General features: G+C 37.5%; 1 protein-coding gene and 1 non-coding gene across 2 annotated transcripts; one reads left to right on the top strand and one right to left on the bottom strand.

Moving 5' to 3' along the window:
• Nucleotides 1-708: 708 nt before the first annotated feature.
• LOC140973557 (protein HIGH CHLOROPHYLL FLUORESCENCE PHENOTYPE 173, chloroplastic-like) lies at nucleotides 709-8,063 on the bottom strand. Its single transcript, XM_073436467.1, has 13 exons — nucleotides 7,246-8,063; nucleotides 6,515-6,727; nucleotides 5,651-5,855; nucleotides 5,452-5,527; nucleotides 4,994-5,129; nucleotides 4,778-4,882; nucleotides 4,560-4,640; nucleotides 1,926-2,015; nucleotides 1,779-1,844; nucleotides 1,618-1,674; nucleotides 1,458-1,535; nucleotides 1,024-1,071; nucleotides 709-822 (listed from the first exon to the last, which is right to left on the bottom strand). Exons 1-13 carry the CDS (start codon nucleotides 7,816-7,818, stop codon nucleotides 751-753), a joined length of 1,800 nt encoding a protein of 599 aa, XP_073292568.1. The 5' UTR covers nucleotides 7,819-8,063; the 3' UTR covers nucleotides 709-750.
• A 775-nt stretch (nucleotides 8,064-8,838) lies between these two features.
• TRNAY-GUA (transfer RNA tyrosine (anticodon GUA)) lies at nucleotides 8,839-8,924 on the top strand. Its single transcript is given in 2 exon segments — nucleotides 8,839-8,875; nucleotides 8,889-8,924. It is a non-coding gene; the product is annotated as a tRNA-Tyr (tRNA).
• The last annotated feature ends 10,033 nt before the right edge of the window (nucleotides 8,925-18,957 follow it).

Genomic DNA, 18,957 nt, shown 5'->3' with positions numbered 1-18,957 from the left:
ATGAGCTAAAACAGAAATTTCAGTGTGTTAACACGTTCCCTACTCTCTACCTCCATAATAGAAAATGTTTTGAAAAGAAACTGAAAGATTCTCTCAAAGAAAAGCACGTAGAAGTGGAAGAACAAGACTCGTTCTTAAGGCGTGATTATGACTTCAAGTATGCTTCCGCTTAAATTTCATTCAAATTCTTAATAATTTAACATGATGAATTTTGTGGTTGTATGAATTTTCCCCCAACATGTACATGTCTAGTAGCTCTCCTACACCTGACGCCCTCACCACAGATTTAACAAGGTCCCGGGCTTCTTTCTTTCAAGCTTAAACTTCAGTTTGCATGGCTTCTTAGTGACGTGCATTGCCTCCGGTGTGTGACACAGACTGCCACAAAGCCATATACTTTTTGTCCAGTTGTGCTTGTTTCCAATTTTTTTCCGTGTGTTCATTAACTTTCATAACCGTGACTTACATTATATAGAAAAGTACGAATATACAGTCAAAAATGTAGGAAGAAATAAAGTAGGTAAGCGCGAATATAAACGATAAAAACACATTAAGAATGCCAATACAACTCATGCTTATCAGATAACAATAGCATTATTTACTTTAAATAATTGAGATTTGGTTTACATAGCTCACGTAACGGCACAATGAAAAATTTATGGAATTCCTGAAGACAACAAAAACAAATATACACTACTTTACAACATGTACCTTCCTTTGAAAATGAGCCTATGTGCGTGTGCGTGTGTATTAGGTGTTCTTCTCAAGAACTGAGAGAGCTGGTGTTAGATAGTTATTTGCTTTGTCTGGTAAATGAGCAACCTGTCAAAAACAACATTCGGCATTGTTAAATTTCGTCTATTATTTAAAATCCGTGTTGCGTATTATGGTTGAATGGTTTGGTCCAACTCAAGCTCAATTTTGACAAAACTCAAGTTGTCTTTCAGTATAGCAAATAGTTATTATGTCAGTTTCAAGTAACAAGAGTGATACTTGCTAAACTAGCCGAGACTCGGTTCTTACCAGTTCATAAAGCTCCTTCCCAGGCTCCGCTACATACTCGTAACAAACCTGCACAGGCAAACAAATGCTTTAGCTGCATTTGCTTATATAAATCAAGGAAATAGATATATAGAACGAATTTGATATTCATAATGGGGCGCGGTGCAGCAAACCACTTTAAATGAGAAAAACAAGCTAATTGGTCGTGGAAAACTTCATACAGACATGAGCGGAGCCACGTGTTGCTCCACCTGGGCGGTAGACCGGGTGGCTCGGTTTTTTCCCTATTTTTTATATATAGAATTTTGTCCAATTTTCCAGTAGCCCGTGGACTCCATTTGTTTATATTATCTCAACCTCTATTTAAAAAATTCTAGCCCGAGTAGAACTGAAAACTTGGTTCCATCACTGCATACAGATCATGGAATATAATGAAACAATTGAACGATACTCACATCAAAGCTCTTGTTTCTTGCTGTTGAGTCATGCAATGCTTTTACACAGATATCAGCCACGTCCGCACAGCTTATTCCCTGTGCAATTTTTCCACATATAAGCAAACCAAAATGTCCAACAACTATAAAAACAACCACAAATAGACTGCATGTTTTGTACCTGTGATATACGATTCCCTTGGTCAAAAATCAGAGCCCGTTGCCCACCAGGTTCTTCCTGCAAAAATGATGTCTTGTCAATGCAAATGAAGATCGAGGAACGCATATTTTAAGGAGCGGTGGAAAATTGAATAGAGAGAGTTTTTGGGTCCATAAGTTTACCATCAAGGGACCAGGACGAATAATTGTGTACCCAAGTCCCGATCTTCTGAGCAAATCTTCACCGGCCTATGAATTTTGATCACGAGGAAACTCAGTGGCAATAGTAAAATGTTCAGTGTGAATAGAGAAAAGTGTGAAGATAGAGACCTTCTTTGCTTTCAGAACCTGCTCTCTTCTGGTGGGTTCAATTCCTGATCCTGTACATGAAACTAAGATAAAATCTGTTTCTTGTCCAGTCTGCCACGAACAGAAATACACACGAATATCAGAATGGGATATCATAGGCTGTTAGAGTAGGTGCCCGGCAAGCCAACTTGTGGCTAGGGCTTTTATTGACTCTAATGTAAAACAATCTTTATTTTAATAATATTTTACGATTTCGTTCGATTATGGCATTATTCTTTATCTGTATACCCATGCAAGCTGCATAGATAAAGTCCTTGAATATACAAAAGGTACCATGAGGTCTGCGTCGCAACGTAAGATCATGAAACTCATTAGGAAGTGTACCGTATATTCTAAACAGGTTCCAAGTCGAATCAGCCGCCTAAAACAAGGATAAAGGTCGCTCGAGCTCGAGACTAGCATCTGTGATGTAAACGCCATGTTTCATTGGCAAGGACATGGAGATGTCCATTCACATAGATGGGTGATCATATGATGATGCACTGAGCAACCCTCCCTCGGACTGTCCAAGTGGTTCTCACTTATCGAGTGGAATAGTCCGCAGTTATGGTTGTACACCATTAGTCCTTTGACCCGGGACAATGTAGGGGCTATACGTACTAGCATGCACTTTGATCCGTTTACCGACTCCATTGAGGGTCATCAGGTGGCGAGGTTGGGTGTAGTTTCGAAATACGTAGGAGCAAACACATTGTAGTCGGGGATTCACCGTTCGCCTACGGGTGAAGATATCCTATGTGATCTGATGAGTTAATAGTGCAAGGAGTCTCTGGCCAGAGCAAGAAATGTGCTTTAGGAAAAGGTGTTTTCCTAGTTGTACATACCATGCCACTATTAATACTCAAAGATAAATCACATCGTTATCGAATTCATATGCAACTCTCGATATACCAATGGTTGCAGATTCGATCGGGATATATGTGTTGAAGGGACCGTACTGTACGCTAACCATGACTAAAGGTTCTTGCAGGCACTATCAGTGATACCTAGGGGATCATGGGGCGATGCTACTAGACGCTCTTACCATGATTCGATGGGTGCAATCAGAAATGAGTTCTGACATTCTTGATCAAGGAGTTGATGAAAAGAATGGGGTTAACTAGGGTAAACCCGAATAAGAATAAATGTTATTCTGAATCACATGGAGATATGAACCCACGGCTAGCTGTATCCCTTGAACCATTGAGGGGCACACAAGTATCGGATTCTGTGTTCCCGTTGAGATAGTCAAATTTCAAGGAGTTGGAATTTGGCGACTATAGTTTGATGGAGATCAAACAAAAAGCTTATAAATGAGTTTATGAGCTGATTCCATAGGATGGAAGAAATGGAAGTTGGCATGATTGCTAAATAAGGAAGGAAAGTGGAACTGCCTGTTTTGTGAAGGAGTTCACTAAAACTGGCAGCTGCCCAATATGGTAAGTGAAAATTTGGATCTTCGAAATTTTCAATTTTCATTATATAAACAAGATTTGTATCCTTGACATATCGGCGCTCTCGGATCGTCGATCGGGGCTATAATGAGTTCGAAATCATTTATTTAGTGAATTGAGAATTTACTAATTAAATGGTGGTGCTAGTACTAATGACTACTAACATGAACAAATTCTCATAAATATTCTAGAGGAGTCTATAGTTAAATTAATCAAGGATTAAATTTATAAATTAAATAATGGTTATTTAATTTTATATACATATACATGTATATATTTTATATGGTGATATAAAATAAGTGTATATGATATTATTATATAATGTATTATTAAATGTTAATAAATACATTATATATTAATAATATGAGAATTAAAATATAATGAAATTATTAGAGTCCTTGTGGGGGAGGGACTCCTAATTAGATTAGGAGTCTCACTCTATAAATACACCATTAGGGCTCATTGTTGAGGGATGAATAATTTTTCACACAAAACATAAGAAAATTCCTTCCTTTTCTTCCCATAACCCACGGCCACATCATGTTTTTTATGGAAGAAAAATTTTGGTCAAAAGCAAATATGATTTGCTTAATTATGGATTGAGAATCTATAATTTTGGTTAATGATTTATTAAGAAAAATTAGCATAAAAACATGATTTTGAATCATGTATGTTTCGGCCAAAATCAATTGAATGAAAAAAAGGTTTCGGCCAATTTTTCCTTCTTCAACCGCCGCGCCGCTTCGTCTCCGGATTTTAGAAATTCGAAGGCTATAGTCTCAACGCATAAATCGTTTGGATTTTCTAGTGCAAACCAAACGAGAAATTCAGTTTCTGATCGTGGACCCAATTAGACGACCAAAGGAGAAGAGCCGTTCGTAGGGATTTACAAGAAGGACTATCTCCGCGTAAAAAACGGAATAGTTTGGAGTCCAGCGTTTAAAACGCAAAGGTATAATTCTAAACACCCTATGGATGTTTTTAAACACACGACGCCCAAGAACAAAATTTTTATACTTCCGCTGCGTCTGGGGTGCGAGAATACGATGTCCCAACATAGGCAATGTTTTAAACAAGAATCTCAAATCTGTATATCCTGTGCATGGAATAAGTACAATTCAAATTCAAGAAAATAGTATAAAGAATATAGACTCGTGCTTACGGGCAAAGCTTTGATGTATTCAAGAATCAACTGGAAACTTCTCAAGTCTTGCTTCCCCCCAACAGGTCCATCAACAGGTTTCTGCAATGTAGCATTTCAATCAGAATTATTATCTCAGTAAAAAGTTCAGGTATATATACTTATCATCTCATGTTTCAGCAAAGGTCAAACAAACATAAATAGCTATAAGAACAGGAAAGACAACACTTTGAGCAAACCTGCCGTCTTGGCTCAAAACGAATGGTCAAAGTATGCACAAGGAATGGATCCAGCATTGGATCTTCTGGATTCACCGGTCTGAAAGATGAAAATGGCACTCTTACCTAAAAAGAAGAAATAACTTGTCAATAATTCGACTTTATAAACAAAAACTTAAGCTGATTCATGGAAAGATAAAAGCTTATATTATTTTCAGCTTTGTCATTTAAGCTTACCCTGCAAAAACCAACTTTTGTGCTAATTCTGGCAAAGTACAATTTGCTTTGTGACATGTCAGCCAGAGGGCCAGCTTCAAGGATTATAACGTACGATCTTCCATTCCCACCGACCGAGAATACTATACCCTCGTACCTATGCGACAACAACAAACAAATTGATACGTCAATTTGGAAGTTGAATGGATTTTGGAATGACAAAGAATCAACATCCCACAATCAATATGTTGAAATCCCTGTACATTGGCTGATATACGCGTTAAAATAGTTAAAGAGAAATTTTTTAAAAAAATATGAGATTTTTTCTACCATCCATGTGACCCAAGTGGGCTCTTGCTTATGCAGTAATAGTGCTACATCATATGAAATATGCATTCAATCTGAGAAGCTAATCATAAACCTGAACCATATAATCCAAAAATAGGAATTGGCAGAAGGTCTTTTAATCTGTTGTATACCTGTCAAGAGTACATCCCAAAGGAAGTGAAAGTTTTTTGGACAGTTCGATATAGCCCCCTCTCGTGAAAACGTATCCTTTTAAACACAAAAACGAGTGTAAAACATCAGTTAGAGCATAGAAAATGTGAATTTACGTGGTATTTTGCAGTTATAGACTAGCTAGACAAGATTTCTCAGCTTATGCGAACTACATTTTACCAGAGAAAACAGCAGCTCCCTCTTCAGTGAACTCGAATTTAGCATCCATTCCTCCATCATATTTGGCCGCAATAACATCCTGAAAATAAGTGCCTTGACGAATTTCCCAGCCATCTAATGCATCCTCAGACTTGAATTTCGAAATTAACAGCTTGCTTTTGCTGCTTTTTCCAGCCCGCAGTTGTGCAAGTTTATTGTTGTAGTCCTACGATTCAGCAGCGATAAAGAATCAAGCTTTAATTGTGGAATTTTTCGGATTCTGTAACTTACCAAATCAAAGAACATTGTAAATGGAATTGTTAAATTTTAAATAGCAAGAATACGGTGATGAGTTGATAGTACCCAACACAGAACTTACGTGGCTCAGACATAAATATTTACATTCATGACACAACACCGAAAGGGCGAAAACTCTATTATTCTTTCTTAGTAATATCATTACTCCTTTGTAAAGATGAAAATACCTTGAAATAAAATCTGATACCAAATCTTTCATAACAATAAAATCATAACAGTGTTAAATCATAATTTTAATAACATTAAAGCGGATTTTAAGTATATTGTTTGATCACTATCAAGAATCATGCTAACACAATTTTGTGCGATGATGGAAAAATCATTTAAGTCAAATAAAATATCCTGTTTTGACTTTCCAAGTTTTGTGCTTTTTGAGATACCTCCACATTCAAAACAAACCTTTGGGCAAAAAATTTGTGATTTGAAACTTGCAAGGGCTCATTATTTTAGACAACGATAAAAAGTTTCCTTTAAGTTATGGATGTGAACCTTAACAGCATTCAAATGGCAACTCAAGAGTCTTCTTTTGCAGTACAAGATATGTTTATATAAAAAAGGATATCAAACCTGAAGTGCTTTGGTGATATTATAAACTCCGAGATGATCGACCCTATTAAGATCCCCGGTGATAGAGGATCGAGCCGTGGCACAATAAATAACCTTGTTGCATCCCTCAACAGCAGTCTTGAGAGTTGAAGGCTCGCCAACATCCCCTTTCACTACCTCCACAGCAGTTGGAAGCATTTCCACCACTTCTTTATCATCATTCCTGACCAAAGCCTGCTAACGATTAAAGATCCAAATCCATTCACAAGTCGAACCCTATTTTTACCATCTCTGAAAGATATTTAGAAGGCCACTGAAAAAGGTAAGAGTGTGTATTTCATAAATGACATGGTGGTGTTTTTGCCACGTTATTCATGAAGAACCAACTCTTGAACCATCATGTGTCTCTTGCCACATTATTCAAGAAAAATTAACTCTTTTCACTAATTCGTGCGCAGTTGATGCATAAATAAATTGCCCAAAACAGAAGCAAAGAGGTCATAAATCCTTTGGTAATGCCAATCATATGCTTTGAGCCAAATTCATCACACTAATGCACTCTAATCGAATAGCATTTGCACAAAATACGTATCCAAACTAAAGCTTGAAATATTAAGTTACTATAGTTGATAAACACAAACCCCACAACAAAAAATAAAGATAAATTATTCATCTTCCTAAATGAACTCTTTAGTTTGAAACAACAAAATGCAAGTTCACCAGATAAGAAGCAATGGAGATAAAGAAGATACCTTGACAGTGTAACCCCTGAGCATTAGTTTACGAACCACAATGCGGCCAACGCGGCTGGTGGCGCCGACGACCAGCACGGTGGTGTTCTGCGCACCAGGAATAGCGAATTCACACATGGGTCCACCCTCCCTCAACAAAAGCACCGCCTCATCATCATCAGTCCGCGTGGTCCTCGAAATCTGCCCCAGCCCAGAAAACTTCCGCCACACCTCGTCGAATATCTGCCTCGACCGCCGCCCCAGACCTATCGGACTCACCTCCTCGATCCTATTCTTGATAGACGAAACCGAAGAAGTAGCAGTACCAGCAGCAGGTAAAACTTCCTGAATCTCTCCACTTTCTTGCGACAACTTCCCCTCTTCCTGCACCTCTTTCCTCTTGCTCTTCTTCTTCTGCGGGGGGCTCTTCTTCTGCTTGTCAACTGAAGAGGCGGCCCTTGTTAAAAACGACCTCTGGCATACTTTCACCTCCTGCGGGCTTGAACTGAGGTCTCTCCAATTCAATCTATGGCTGCAGGGATGATTACCGCCGTAGATTGAAGATGTCAAAGCCGCAGAAGCAGCTGTACTCATTCTTGTTCCAGTTTCTCCACAATGGCTGGTTTCTTGTCTTGGTTTTGTAAAGTGTGAAGCTCGCTCCTCCGCGAGAGGTGATCATAAATGGGAGTTTGGGAGTCAGCTTCGAAAGCGACGGACTGTGATTTCAGACCACATAAGATGGGCCAATCCGAAACATGGATTTGGTAGTTCGTTTTCCAGCAGGAAATTTGAACATGACACGAACATACGTCCAGGTCCTCTCAATATTCCCCTCTCGTTTTGGATATACAAATATTCTTGTTTCTGCTTGAACAATACGTTTGCCATTATGATGCAAAAAATGACATTATATCATAAAAATGATGCAAAAAATTACATCTGAGATTGTGTGATTGATGAATTTTCAAATTGTACATTTGATAAATGATGAAATTGTAGGAAAATATGAAATATAAGATTTTAAATAATAAATTAGGTTAGCCCTATTATTAAAAGCAGATTATTTGATATTCTATTTTCGAATTTTTATCAACATAATTTATAACCTCCCCTAAACACCAGCCAGTTATGTATAATAGTGAATTCAAGTTGGAATGATAAATTCTTTGAAAAGGGATATATTTTAGTATTTTATTTATTACATGGCTAATGTATTGATTATTAATTAGAAAATCGTGTTAAAAAAAATAAAATCTGTTAGTAAAAATGTGTTATTTAGATTTATCTTGTAATTTATATTTCTAAATTTTAAAAAAATAAATTATTTTTCATCAATTATACAAGTATAAACATAATTTATTTAATTTTATTTTTTAAAAAAGTTCTTAAACGACCGTTTTCTAAATTATTTTTCTAATGTAAGTGTTTGTGTTTGTGTTTGTGTTTGTGTTTGTGTGTGTGTGTGTGTGTGTGTATAAATATATATATAGATAGATATATTATTTTATCCTGATTTTCCAGAATAAGAATTGTAACATCATGCATGAATGAATTTGTATGTTAATTTTTATATTATTTATATATTAATAACATTAAAACCGAATTTTCATCAAACCGGCCTTAGCTCAGTTGGTAGAGCGGAGGACTGTAGTTGGAAAATAGCAATCCTTAGGTCGCTGGTTCGAATCCGGCAGGTCGGAACTTTTATTTATGGATTGTTTTTGTAATTTTAGAAGTCTAAATATAAATTAATCTTTACAAATTATGTATCAGCGAGTCTAAATATAAATTAATCTTTACAAATCATGTATTAACGACCATTTTGAATTTCGTCCCTAAATCGATCGTCGTTGATCTATAACGACGGTTTTTGCACAATCTGCTGTGACTTTGTTAAGAATACCATCACTATTCTCAAAAGCATACAATCGCTTGTATCTTTATTTTAACAATGATTTTATACAAAACCGTCGTTAAATTGTGATGATTATTGTGAAAGAGTGTCATTAATTTTAGCGACAGAAATAACAATTGTTGCTAATTACAACAATTTTTGTGAAAATCGTCGACAATTGTAGCGATCAAATTATAAATCGTCGCTACTTGCGACGGTTGTTTGTGAAAAACCTTCGCTACATTTAACTACGGAATTTAAATTGATGCTAAATTATTTATTTTAAATTATTTTTTAATATATTTCTATAATTAATTAAAAATATATTTTTTATTGATATTTTAATCATTAAAATGTCTTTTTATATAAAAAATTTCATTTATGAATTTTAATATTTATCAAATATTAATAAATTAAGTTAATTTTTTGTCAAAAATAACATTAAACTGATATATATATCAAACAGAATTCGACTCATATTGTATAAATAATAATATTTCAAATCCGACTAATATATAAACTTAAGTTTTAATAAACATCATCAACAAAATATCATAAAATCCTATAGTGTATCCGTCTGGTCATTGTGGTAATCGTCGCGATCGTCACTGTCATCATCTCGTGTCTCTCATCATCATTATTATCATAGCCCAAGTCGTATGATGACCTGATATACTGTTTTGAGTACCTGCGTCTATGAAAGGATCTACGCTCGTGTAATGGCCCGGCAGCGAAGCAGACGCTGTGTGAGTGGAATGCGTTGTCGTATGGATGCAAATGTGGCTGCGTAGATGCTCCTTGAGACATGCTATCCACCAGAAGGCGTACTTGATCTTCAAAAAAAGACATTCGAATCCTCAACAACTCGTTCTCTTTCTTTGACGTCTGAAACTTCATCTGGAGTACATCAGACAGCGCATTTGCTGTGACTAAATCATCCCCCAATTTTTTGTCTCCTCAGTAGTAGCTATTGAACTCTCACCGCTACTAGAACCTCCACGTCAACGTGGAGTCATCTGCTCGGGGTAAATCGTGGAAGTCATGGAACCACAACCATACATCCGTTTTTTTTTTTTAGGCCCATATGTCACCAACTTGAACATGTTGTTGACCTCTTGGACTAGGAGCATCCTACATCGTCCCATCCTCGTAAACTTCAATGACTCAGCCATATATGTCTTCATATCTTCATGTGAAGAAGAACACTGTTACGATCGAGAAAGAGTTTAGGGGAGGGTGCATAAACTATTTAAAAATAGTTATTTTTAAAATTTGTTTTCAATCTTTTTTTAGGTGGTTGAAATTTTTTCTCAAATGGTTAGAAATATAAACCACTTGAAAAGTGCGGAAAACGGTTCAAAATTTATAATGATAGCTGCAACCAGTTGGCTGGCTTGTTAACAAGAAACGGTTTAAAATGTAAGTGTTTGCAGAAAGTAAAGACACAAGATTTTTATGGATGTTTGAAGATAAAACTCCTACATCACCCCTTTTTCCTCTTTAGGAAGGATTCCACTAAAAGACTTTGGCTTTACAAAATGTTGCAACAGCTCACTCTAATAAGGATTTATCATACTGCCTGTTTTGGAACTCTTAGTGATCAATTTACACTTCTGGAAGTTTAAGAACCATCTGTTCACCAGACAACTTAGTAAATCAAATAACCAAAGATTACTGATGTAAAGAAACAGTATGTTTTGAGTAGCATGAAGTTGATCATTGAATGATGATATATCTTTCTGCTGAGTTCGTGTTTGATGGGCGATGAAGTACATGAACTTTAGGTGCGCTCAAAATCTTGAAGTATGCAAGCTTAATGATGTGTCAATTGCACTGTTTGAAAAGCTTGTATTACCTTAATTGATCGATCTTTTTTTTTTGTATTCCTGGACTCTTCTTTTATAGGCTCTCATTCCAACTGTCGAAAAAGATGTGTAACATAAACCTGTAGTGTTTGAATGGTGTGTCACTATCAGCTGCAACAATATTAAATGTTCTCAGCAAACATTTAATGTTCTTTTTGCTTTGTGCAGCTTTGAATCTCGTTCCTTTGAAGAGTTGTTGCTGATCATCCTTTTGTAGTAACTGTTAGCTCCATCAGAGCTTGTAAAATATTTAAGCAATCTTTCCGTTTTGGGATAGTGACATAAATGAATATCTTTATAGGGATTGATGCAGGACATGGTTGACTTGTAGCGGTGCAAAACCAATGCATTTCCTGAGCCAGTCAGAGAATATCTTTCATTAAGTGAACAATGAATAGCTCTTTAATGAAGCGGTTGAAGTCTTTGAACAACCAGTTGGAAAGCTTCTAACAGTTGAAACTCTTCTGCTGAAGCGGTTGAAATCCAAGCGGTTGAATTGTTCCTGTTAGAGAAGATAGATAGCAGTTGTATCTAGAAATAGTTAGATGTTGTTTTGATATTTTCAATCACCAAAACTTTAGGGTAATAATAATTTCTTAACAATTTTTTTCTTTTTGATAATGACAAAACCCAGCTGCAGAACTATATAAAAATTTACAGATATTTAAGAAAGCGTAATAAGAGAAAAGATTGTATTTCATTGAGTGAATGAAATTACAAGCTTCACAAAGTACAAGCAATTTCATTAGCCTTTCAACCCTGTGTTTTAACATTTATTTTCTGCTTAACTCTCTTCTGTTCTTGAAGTTGTTTTTGTATTAAGGCTTCATCAGCTTTGTCACGTTCTGCAACCTTTTTTCTTATAGCTTCTTCAGCTTTCTGAGCTTCCTTCTGCCTCTTTCTTTCCCCTTTTTGGCATCATAAAAAATTGCATCCCCTTTTTGGCATCATAAGAAATTGCATGATTTCGGTCAGTTGAGCTCCTGGCATCCATATGCTGATCAAAATGTGCTTGAAGTCTAGGCATTTTCCCTGAAAGCTCGGTGCACATTTTGATATGCGAGGAATTGTGATGTTCTTGTCGGAGGGAAATACTTGTATTTATGACGATAAATTCTTTGGAGAGGTAAGATTTCATAGACTGAAAAGCTTCTTTGAGATCAAATTACTTCCGGTTGAGAGCAAGAATTGAGTGATCCATGGTCTTCAGACGGTCCAAAATCTCCTTCTGGCTGTCTTCTTCCACAAACTCTTCCTCTGGTTCGAAGAAGTCTGATGAAGAAAGTATTCTAGCTTTGATGGAAGCCAGTTGAGAATAAGATGCCTTCCGTTTGACTTGGAAGGTTGTGGTGCATCTATTTCGGAAGTTAGAACATCAACCACCTTGTCATAAGCAACAGAAGAAATAGGAATTGCTCCGTGTAGGACTTCTTGTGCTGCAAGACTGGTCGATGGATCCTTAGAAATAACAGAGATTATTGGCACAGAAATTACCATTGCAGAGTCATCTTTAAGTGCACTAGTTGAAGATACTGATGGTTTTTTGACAGTGCCGTGAGCAAGATCAGCAGATTCAGACTTTGAAGGAGAAGAGATTTCCATGGGAGTTGTGCCCTGATCAAAGTAAGAAAGGGATTGCACAACCTCTTCGGTAAAGATAAGAGAGACTTTTGAAATACCGATATGCGCTGAGAGGGGAGGCACAACTGATTCAGACTCTTTGATGGGTTTATCTTCCGCGTGGATCTCTTGAGGAGCTGCCATGGAACCGGGTTCATCTTGTTCATGAACTGTCTCAGTGATTGGATCATCCTTTGTCATTATGATTTCGACGTTTGGAAGGATGTGATCCGCATCACTGGTGAGAGCAGTTTCAACGGTACCTCAGAAACAATAGAAGTGACAAGGACAATAGATGATGAAGATGGTGGTACTTGAGTAGTAGAGAAGTCTTTGATGTTCTTAGGAGCCAGCACTTCATCAAGGTGTAGTTCTGGATCAAACTTGGACGTATCGCCAACCATAGGAAGTTGAAGTTCTTGCTGCTTAAGAGCGATAACCATTGAAAGTGAGAGGGCATCCAATTCAAGTTTGGCTATGACAGATGAGTCATACCTGGCGATTGGACAAGTAAGAACAAAATTGTTCCTCTTTAGTTGAATTAATGCTCGGAGAACTTTTTCTATCAGCTGTAATTCCAGAAAATCTCTTCGTAGCAGAGCGGTTGGGATGTCAGAGGCTCCTGTCCACTCCAACATTGAGAGTTCAAGTTTGGCAGATGCTTTGATCTTGCTGGTTTGGATAAGTGACTCGAAGGTTGTGATCGTTTAAAATTCAACCCATTTATCAAACATTTCCATTTTCTGCCAAACGATCTCATTGTCTCGTTCGCTTGTCAACACAATGACACTGTGAACATTATTGTTTTTGGGTGGATCTTCCAGCAGAGTTTTCTTCCATTTTTCTGTAGGATAAAGGAGAGGAATAATGGAGAAGGAGGATGTGATTTCCGGTTCAGCGATTTTAATTCCTTTGAGATTTCTTGCTTCAACGGTTGGGACCGAAGGAGGAATCAACAGTGCAGAGAGATGCTTGATCATCTTAATTTTTACAGTTTTGGGCTTTTCTGATCGTTTCTTCTTAAAGACTTGGGAGACTAGTACGTCATCCCGAGATTCTTCCTCAGAACAGGATTTCAGAACCAGCTTACGTTTAGATGACTTCTTCTTCTTAAAAAATTCGATCGCGGTCTTTGTTTTGACAAACACTCTCCTAACAGAGATTATTGGCACAGAAATTACCATTGCAGAGTCATCTTTAAGTGCACTAGTTGAAGATACTGATGGTTTTTTTAGAGTGCCGTGAGCAATATCAGCAGATTCAAACTTTGAAGGAGAAGAGATTTCCATGGGAGTTGTGCCCTGATCAAAGTAAGAAAGGGATTGCACAACCTCTTCGGCAAAGATAAGAGAGACTTTTGAAAGACCGATATGCTCTGAGAGGGGAGGCACAACTGATTCAGACTCTTTGATGGGTCTATCTTCCTCGTGGATCTCTTGATGAGCTGCCATGGAACCGGGTTCATCTTGTTCATGAACTGTCTCAGTGATTGGATCATCCTTTGTCATGATGATTTCGACGTTTGGAAGGATGTGATCCGCATTACTGATGATAGCAGTTTCAACGGTACCTCAATATCAATAGAAGTGACAAGGACAGTAGATGATGAAAATTGTGGTACTTGAGTAATAGAGAAGTTTTTGATGTTCTTAGGAGCCAGCACTTCATCAAGGTGTAGTTCTGGATCAAACTTGGACGTATCGCCAACCATAGGAAGTTGAAGTTCTTGCTGCTTAAGAGCTATAACCATTGAAAGTGAGAGGGCATCCAATTCAAGTTTGGCTATGACAGATGAGTCATACCTGGCGATTGGACAAATAGGAACAAAATTGTTCCTCTTTAGTTGAATTAATGATCGGAGAACACTTTTCCTTCAGCTGTAATTCAAGAAAGTCTCTTCGTAACAAAGCGGTTGGGATGTCAAAGGTTTCTGTCCACTCAAACATTGAGAGTTCAAGTTTGGCAGATGCTTTGATCTTGCCGGTTTGAATAAGTGACTTGAAGGTTGTGATCGTTTGAAATTCAACCCATTTATCAAACATTTCCATTTTCTGCCGAACGATCTTATTGACTCGTTCTCTTGTCAACACAATGACAGTGTGAACATTATTGTTTTTGGGTGGATCTTCCAGCAGAGTTTTCTTCCCTTTTCTGTAGGATAAAGGAGAGGAATACTGGAGAAGGAGGATGTGATTTCCATTTTTGAGATTCCTTGCTTTAACGGTGGGGACCGAAGGAGGAATCAACAGTGCAGAGAGATGCTTGATCATCTTAATTTTTGCATTTTTGGGCTTTTCTGATCGTTTCTTCTTAAAGACTTGAGAGACTAGTACGTCATCCCGAGATTCTTCCTCAGAACTGGATTTCAGAACCAGCTTACGTTTAGATGACTTCTTCTTCTTAACAAATTCGATCGCGATCTTTGTTTTGACAAACACTCTCCTAATCGGTTGGAAGGTTCTTCTTTTGAAAGCATTCAACTGCTGACCAGTTGAACAACCTTGTTTTTCCAACATGAATCATGTCCATCGGTTGGACTCCTTCCTGTAGCAGAAGATGACAAATTTGAATCGCAAATCCTTGAGACTGATTCTGTAACATCCCGAAAATTTTAAGGTCCGCATGAACCACATGCATGCAAGTTATCAAAATTTTATGTGTTTTAATTAAATTATTTTAATGCATTAAATGCATGATTGAGACATGAATATTTGGTTTTAAACTCTTGGTTTGCTAAAGTTTCATGCATTAGGGTTTTAAGTTGCATTTCGCACTCGAACGAGGAACGGAAACCGAAGATAATCAGGAAAAATATTTTTATTGAATAATAAATTTTATTATTTAATATGAGGTGTTTTAAGTGCATTTTTTGAAAAGTGGGTCTTGATAGGTATTTTTACTCGTCGGGTTATATTTTTAATCGGTACGCAAATTTTAGCGAATGGGGGGATTTTTTGAGGGCTTGGGAAATAATTTCAAAAACGTAACTAAACAAAATATTTTTCGAGAGTGGTTGTGGGCTTTATGGGTTTATTTTTTAGCTTAATGGGCTCAAAACTCTTTTTATCCCTTAATTTTCATGTTAGGGCTCATTAGTGCATAATTAAACTATTTAAAAACCCCATTAAGCAAACCCTAAACTTATTTTCACTAAATGGCCGCCCCTCATCTTCCTTCAGTAGCCTCCCCCTCGTGATTTTCAGCAGCAAACTCCAGCAAAGTCACGGCCCCCTTTAGTCTTCAAAGAAAATTCTCTCTCGCCTCTCTGTTTCACGTCCCATGCTCGTATCTTCAAGCTTTTGATCATATAAACGTTAAGGCACGCATGTATCTTCTTTTTCTATTCATTCACTCCAATATTATGCTGAAATATATTTAAATGCATGAGGATCTATTGATCTACCTTGGTGTCACATTTTTTATGCAAGATTTTTGACATGAAAGTGCATCTTAGTGTTTCAAACTCACGTTTTCTTGTGTATGTGCAAGGGGCTGCCGATTTTATGTTTCTAATGGGCTATACATGTCGAGTAAGAGGGGGACATAAGGCTGGAATCGAAGCTTTGTGGGTTTTAGGAGAGGGCCGATCGAGATCTTGGGTCTACGGGTTGGTTTCGTGTAGATCGGGTGATGGGGCTGAGCCGGCGGTGCAAGGGCAGATACAAGCCATGGATCAGACCCTGGTGGGTCTGAGACATGGCCTAGGAAGGCTCGACCACTGTTGGAACCAGCCCTGGAGCTATTCGATCGAAGGGATAGTTGATGGCCGCGGTTTGGTGTTTTGGTTGTCCCTCGGGTGTGCGTGTGTTGTGGCGTGCATGGGGATGTGTGCTTGAGATAGATCGGTCCAGTAGGATCCTAATGTGGGCTAGGGAGGGCTGATCCAAGTTTGATCCTCGAGGGTTAGGTCTATGGTTGGCAAAACGACGAGTTGGTACGACTAGGGTTTGAGGAGTACAAGTACCGATTTTACCAGCAACTTGTAGGGGCTGTTTGAAGGGTTTAGTGGACTAGTCTAGATGGTCTAAGGGTTGTTAAGACGTTTATAAGGTGTGATAAAAATTTGGGAGAAATTTGGTTATGTTTCGGATCGATTCGGGTTAAAACCGGGACCTCGGTCGAAGTTTTAAAACGAATCATTTAAGTTTTTAAACGGGCTCGATTTTACGTCTAAGAAATGCTTATAAATATATTTTGGGGTGTTTTAAGAATTTTGGTAAGCTTCGGGTCGAAATTTAGAGGTTCAGGGGTAAAATGGTCATTTTAGGTTTCCACAGGCAAAATGATCATTTTGCACCTGGGTCGAGTTTTTAGTCCTGGCAGCGCCTTGAGCACAATTTGACATGTTTTTAAATGTTTATGTATCATTTATATGACCTTTTTGAAATTATGAAAATACCTTGCATGCTTGGTTTGAAGGAAAAGCTACGTATATGCATGATTTTGATAAGTGATATTGAAAATGATGTCATGTTTTGAAGGATATGAGTTGGTTGTGACTGATGATATATGTATACGATGAGCTTAGGACAAGGCTCAGTGGACAGGTAATGTTGTCGCTGATATCCCCGTCGTCGGGTACCACAGTTATATGTAGATGGATCCATCGAATAGAGCTGATACGATAGAGCTGATATGATAGAGCTGACACGAAAGTCACAACTAATGAACTGAATTCAATTAAAAAGAGATTTATACGTATATGATGATATGATGAGGCATGTTTGACACGTTACGCTATTATACGACATGTTTACGCTTATCTTTTAAGTTCATGAAATGTATATTGATTACAGTACTTTTCATTGTTCCTTGCTATGTATATGTATTTGATATAACGTTACAGGTGTGTTGAGTCTTTAGACTCACTATGTGTGAATGATGCAGGTGAGATTTTCGATGAGGAGACTGGAGGTGATGATGACTAAACGGACGGAGCTCGTGGCGCACGTTAACCCGATGACCTTGTATTCTTCCGCAAGAATATGATTTTATGGGAACACGTGTAAACAGCTTTTTAAGTGGTTGATGATTTTATTTTTTTGAGGGTTTTGACATATTTTAATATGCTTGACATTTTATATTTTTAATCGGTAAATTGTTTAGGTTGGTTGCCCTTCTCATAATTTTAATTGTAGTTATTTTATTCAGCTGTGGGATGATTTCACAAAAGCATGTTTCGAATTTATGGATTTTTGTAGGCATGGTTTCGGCCATTGCAAAAAAAAATGTTCAGTAGAATTTTAAATGAGCAGACATTTTAGATTTTGTTTCTTTATCATAGCAACCAGTGTCTTGAACAAGACATCAGACCAGTTGACTTTAAGATTTGAGGCGATAGTGGCCATGACAAGGAATTTTTCCATGGTGATTTTATCAAACGCACCAGCTTTGGCTAGACTTCTCTTCGCCACTATATCAGCCATCAGTCTGAACTCAATCTTCAAATCTCGTTTCTCTCAAGTTGGAGAAGAGATAGGAGAGTCAGAGAGAGAGAATTTACTTTTCCAAAGCTCAGCGTTGCCATCTGGAAGAGTAGTAAAGTCGATGAATCCAGCGATTGATAACTTAAACAAATCAGCGAACATCTTCTGGGTAATGCAAAGGTTCTTTCCCTGAATATCACAAAGGATTTCCCCATTTTCCATGAAAGTAGAGTCGAAGAATTCCTTCAGAATGGTTTCAGAGTATTGTTCGCTGCATCCTAGAAATGTTTGAAGGCCCGAGGCAGCAATCATTCTGAACATGGCTACCGTAGGCTTGTTTGTCATAGCAAGCATTGATGCGAAGTCGACGTCCAACCTCTTGTGAGCAATGGAGGCAGCCATTAAATCGAGTGGATGAAGAATGTTTTATGAGCAAGTTCTGCAACACATTCTTAACGGGCAAAATTCACAGAGTAATAGAGTGCTAAGATGCCAAATGTTTGTAATGGAGTAAAAATGATGATGTAAATTTGATATGAGTACATCTGGTTCGGGAAAGCACAGATCAATCCACGTGGCGGATTGTTAGTGTATGGATTTTGAAAATTTGAAAAGTTTCAGACGCCGGTATAATGAGTATTTTCAGAAGATAACCATCACAGCATGTGAAGCAGTCGAGAAGTTGAGTGATTTTTACGCAATGACTTTGTGAAACATGCCCAATATAAAAGCGAACAGGTTTGCTTTAATATGATTAGAGAGTATGCGGTTTGAAGTCATGTAATAAACACGGGTAATCCACTGTTCAACTGCAGCGGTTGAAAACATGTTCTTTTAGACCCATTAATTCATCGACTTAACCGACTTTTTTACCTAAATACATGCATTAAATATGGTTAAATGAGCTTATCCTCGGAGAATGAACAAC

The sequence above is a fragment of the Primulina huaijiensis genome, chromosome 3 (genome assembly GCF_012295235.1).
Source record: "Primulina huaijiensis isolate GDHJ02 chromosome 3, ASM1229523v2, whole genome shotgun sequence".
In the NCBI taxonomy this organism is placed as follows: domain Eukaryota; kingdom Viridiplantae; phylum Streptophyta; class Magnoliopsida; order Lamiales; family Gesneriaceae; genus Primulina; species Primulina huaijiensis.
This window is presented reverse-complemented; position numbering and strand designations above follow the sequence as displayed.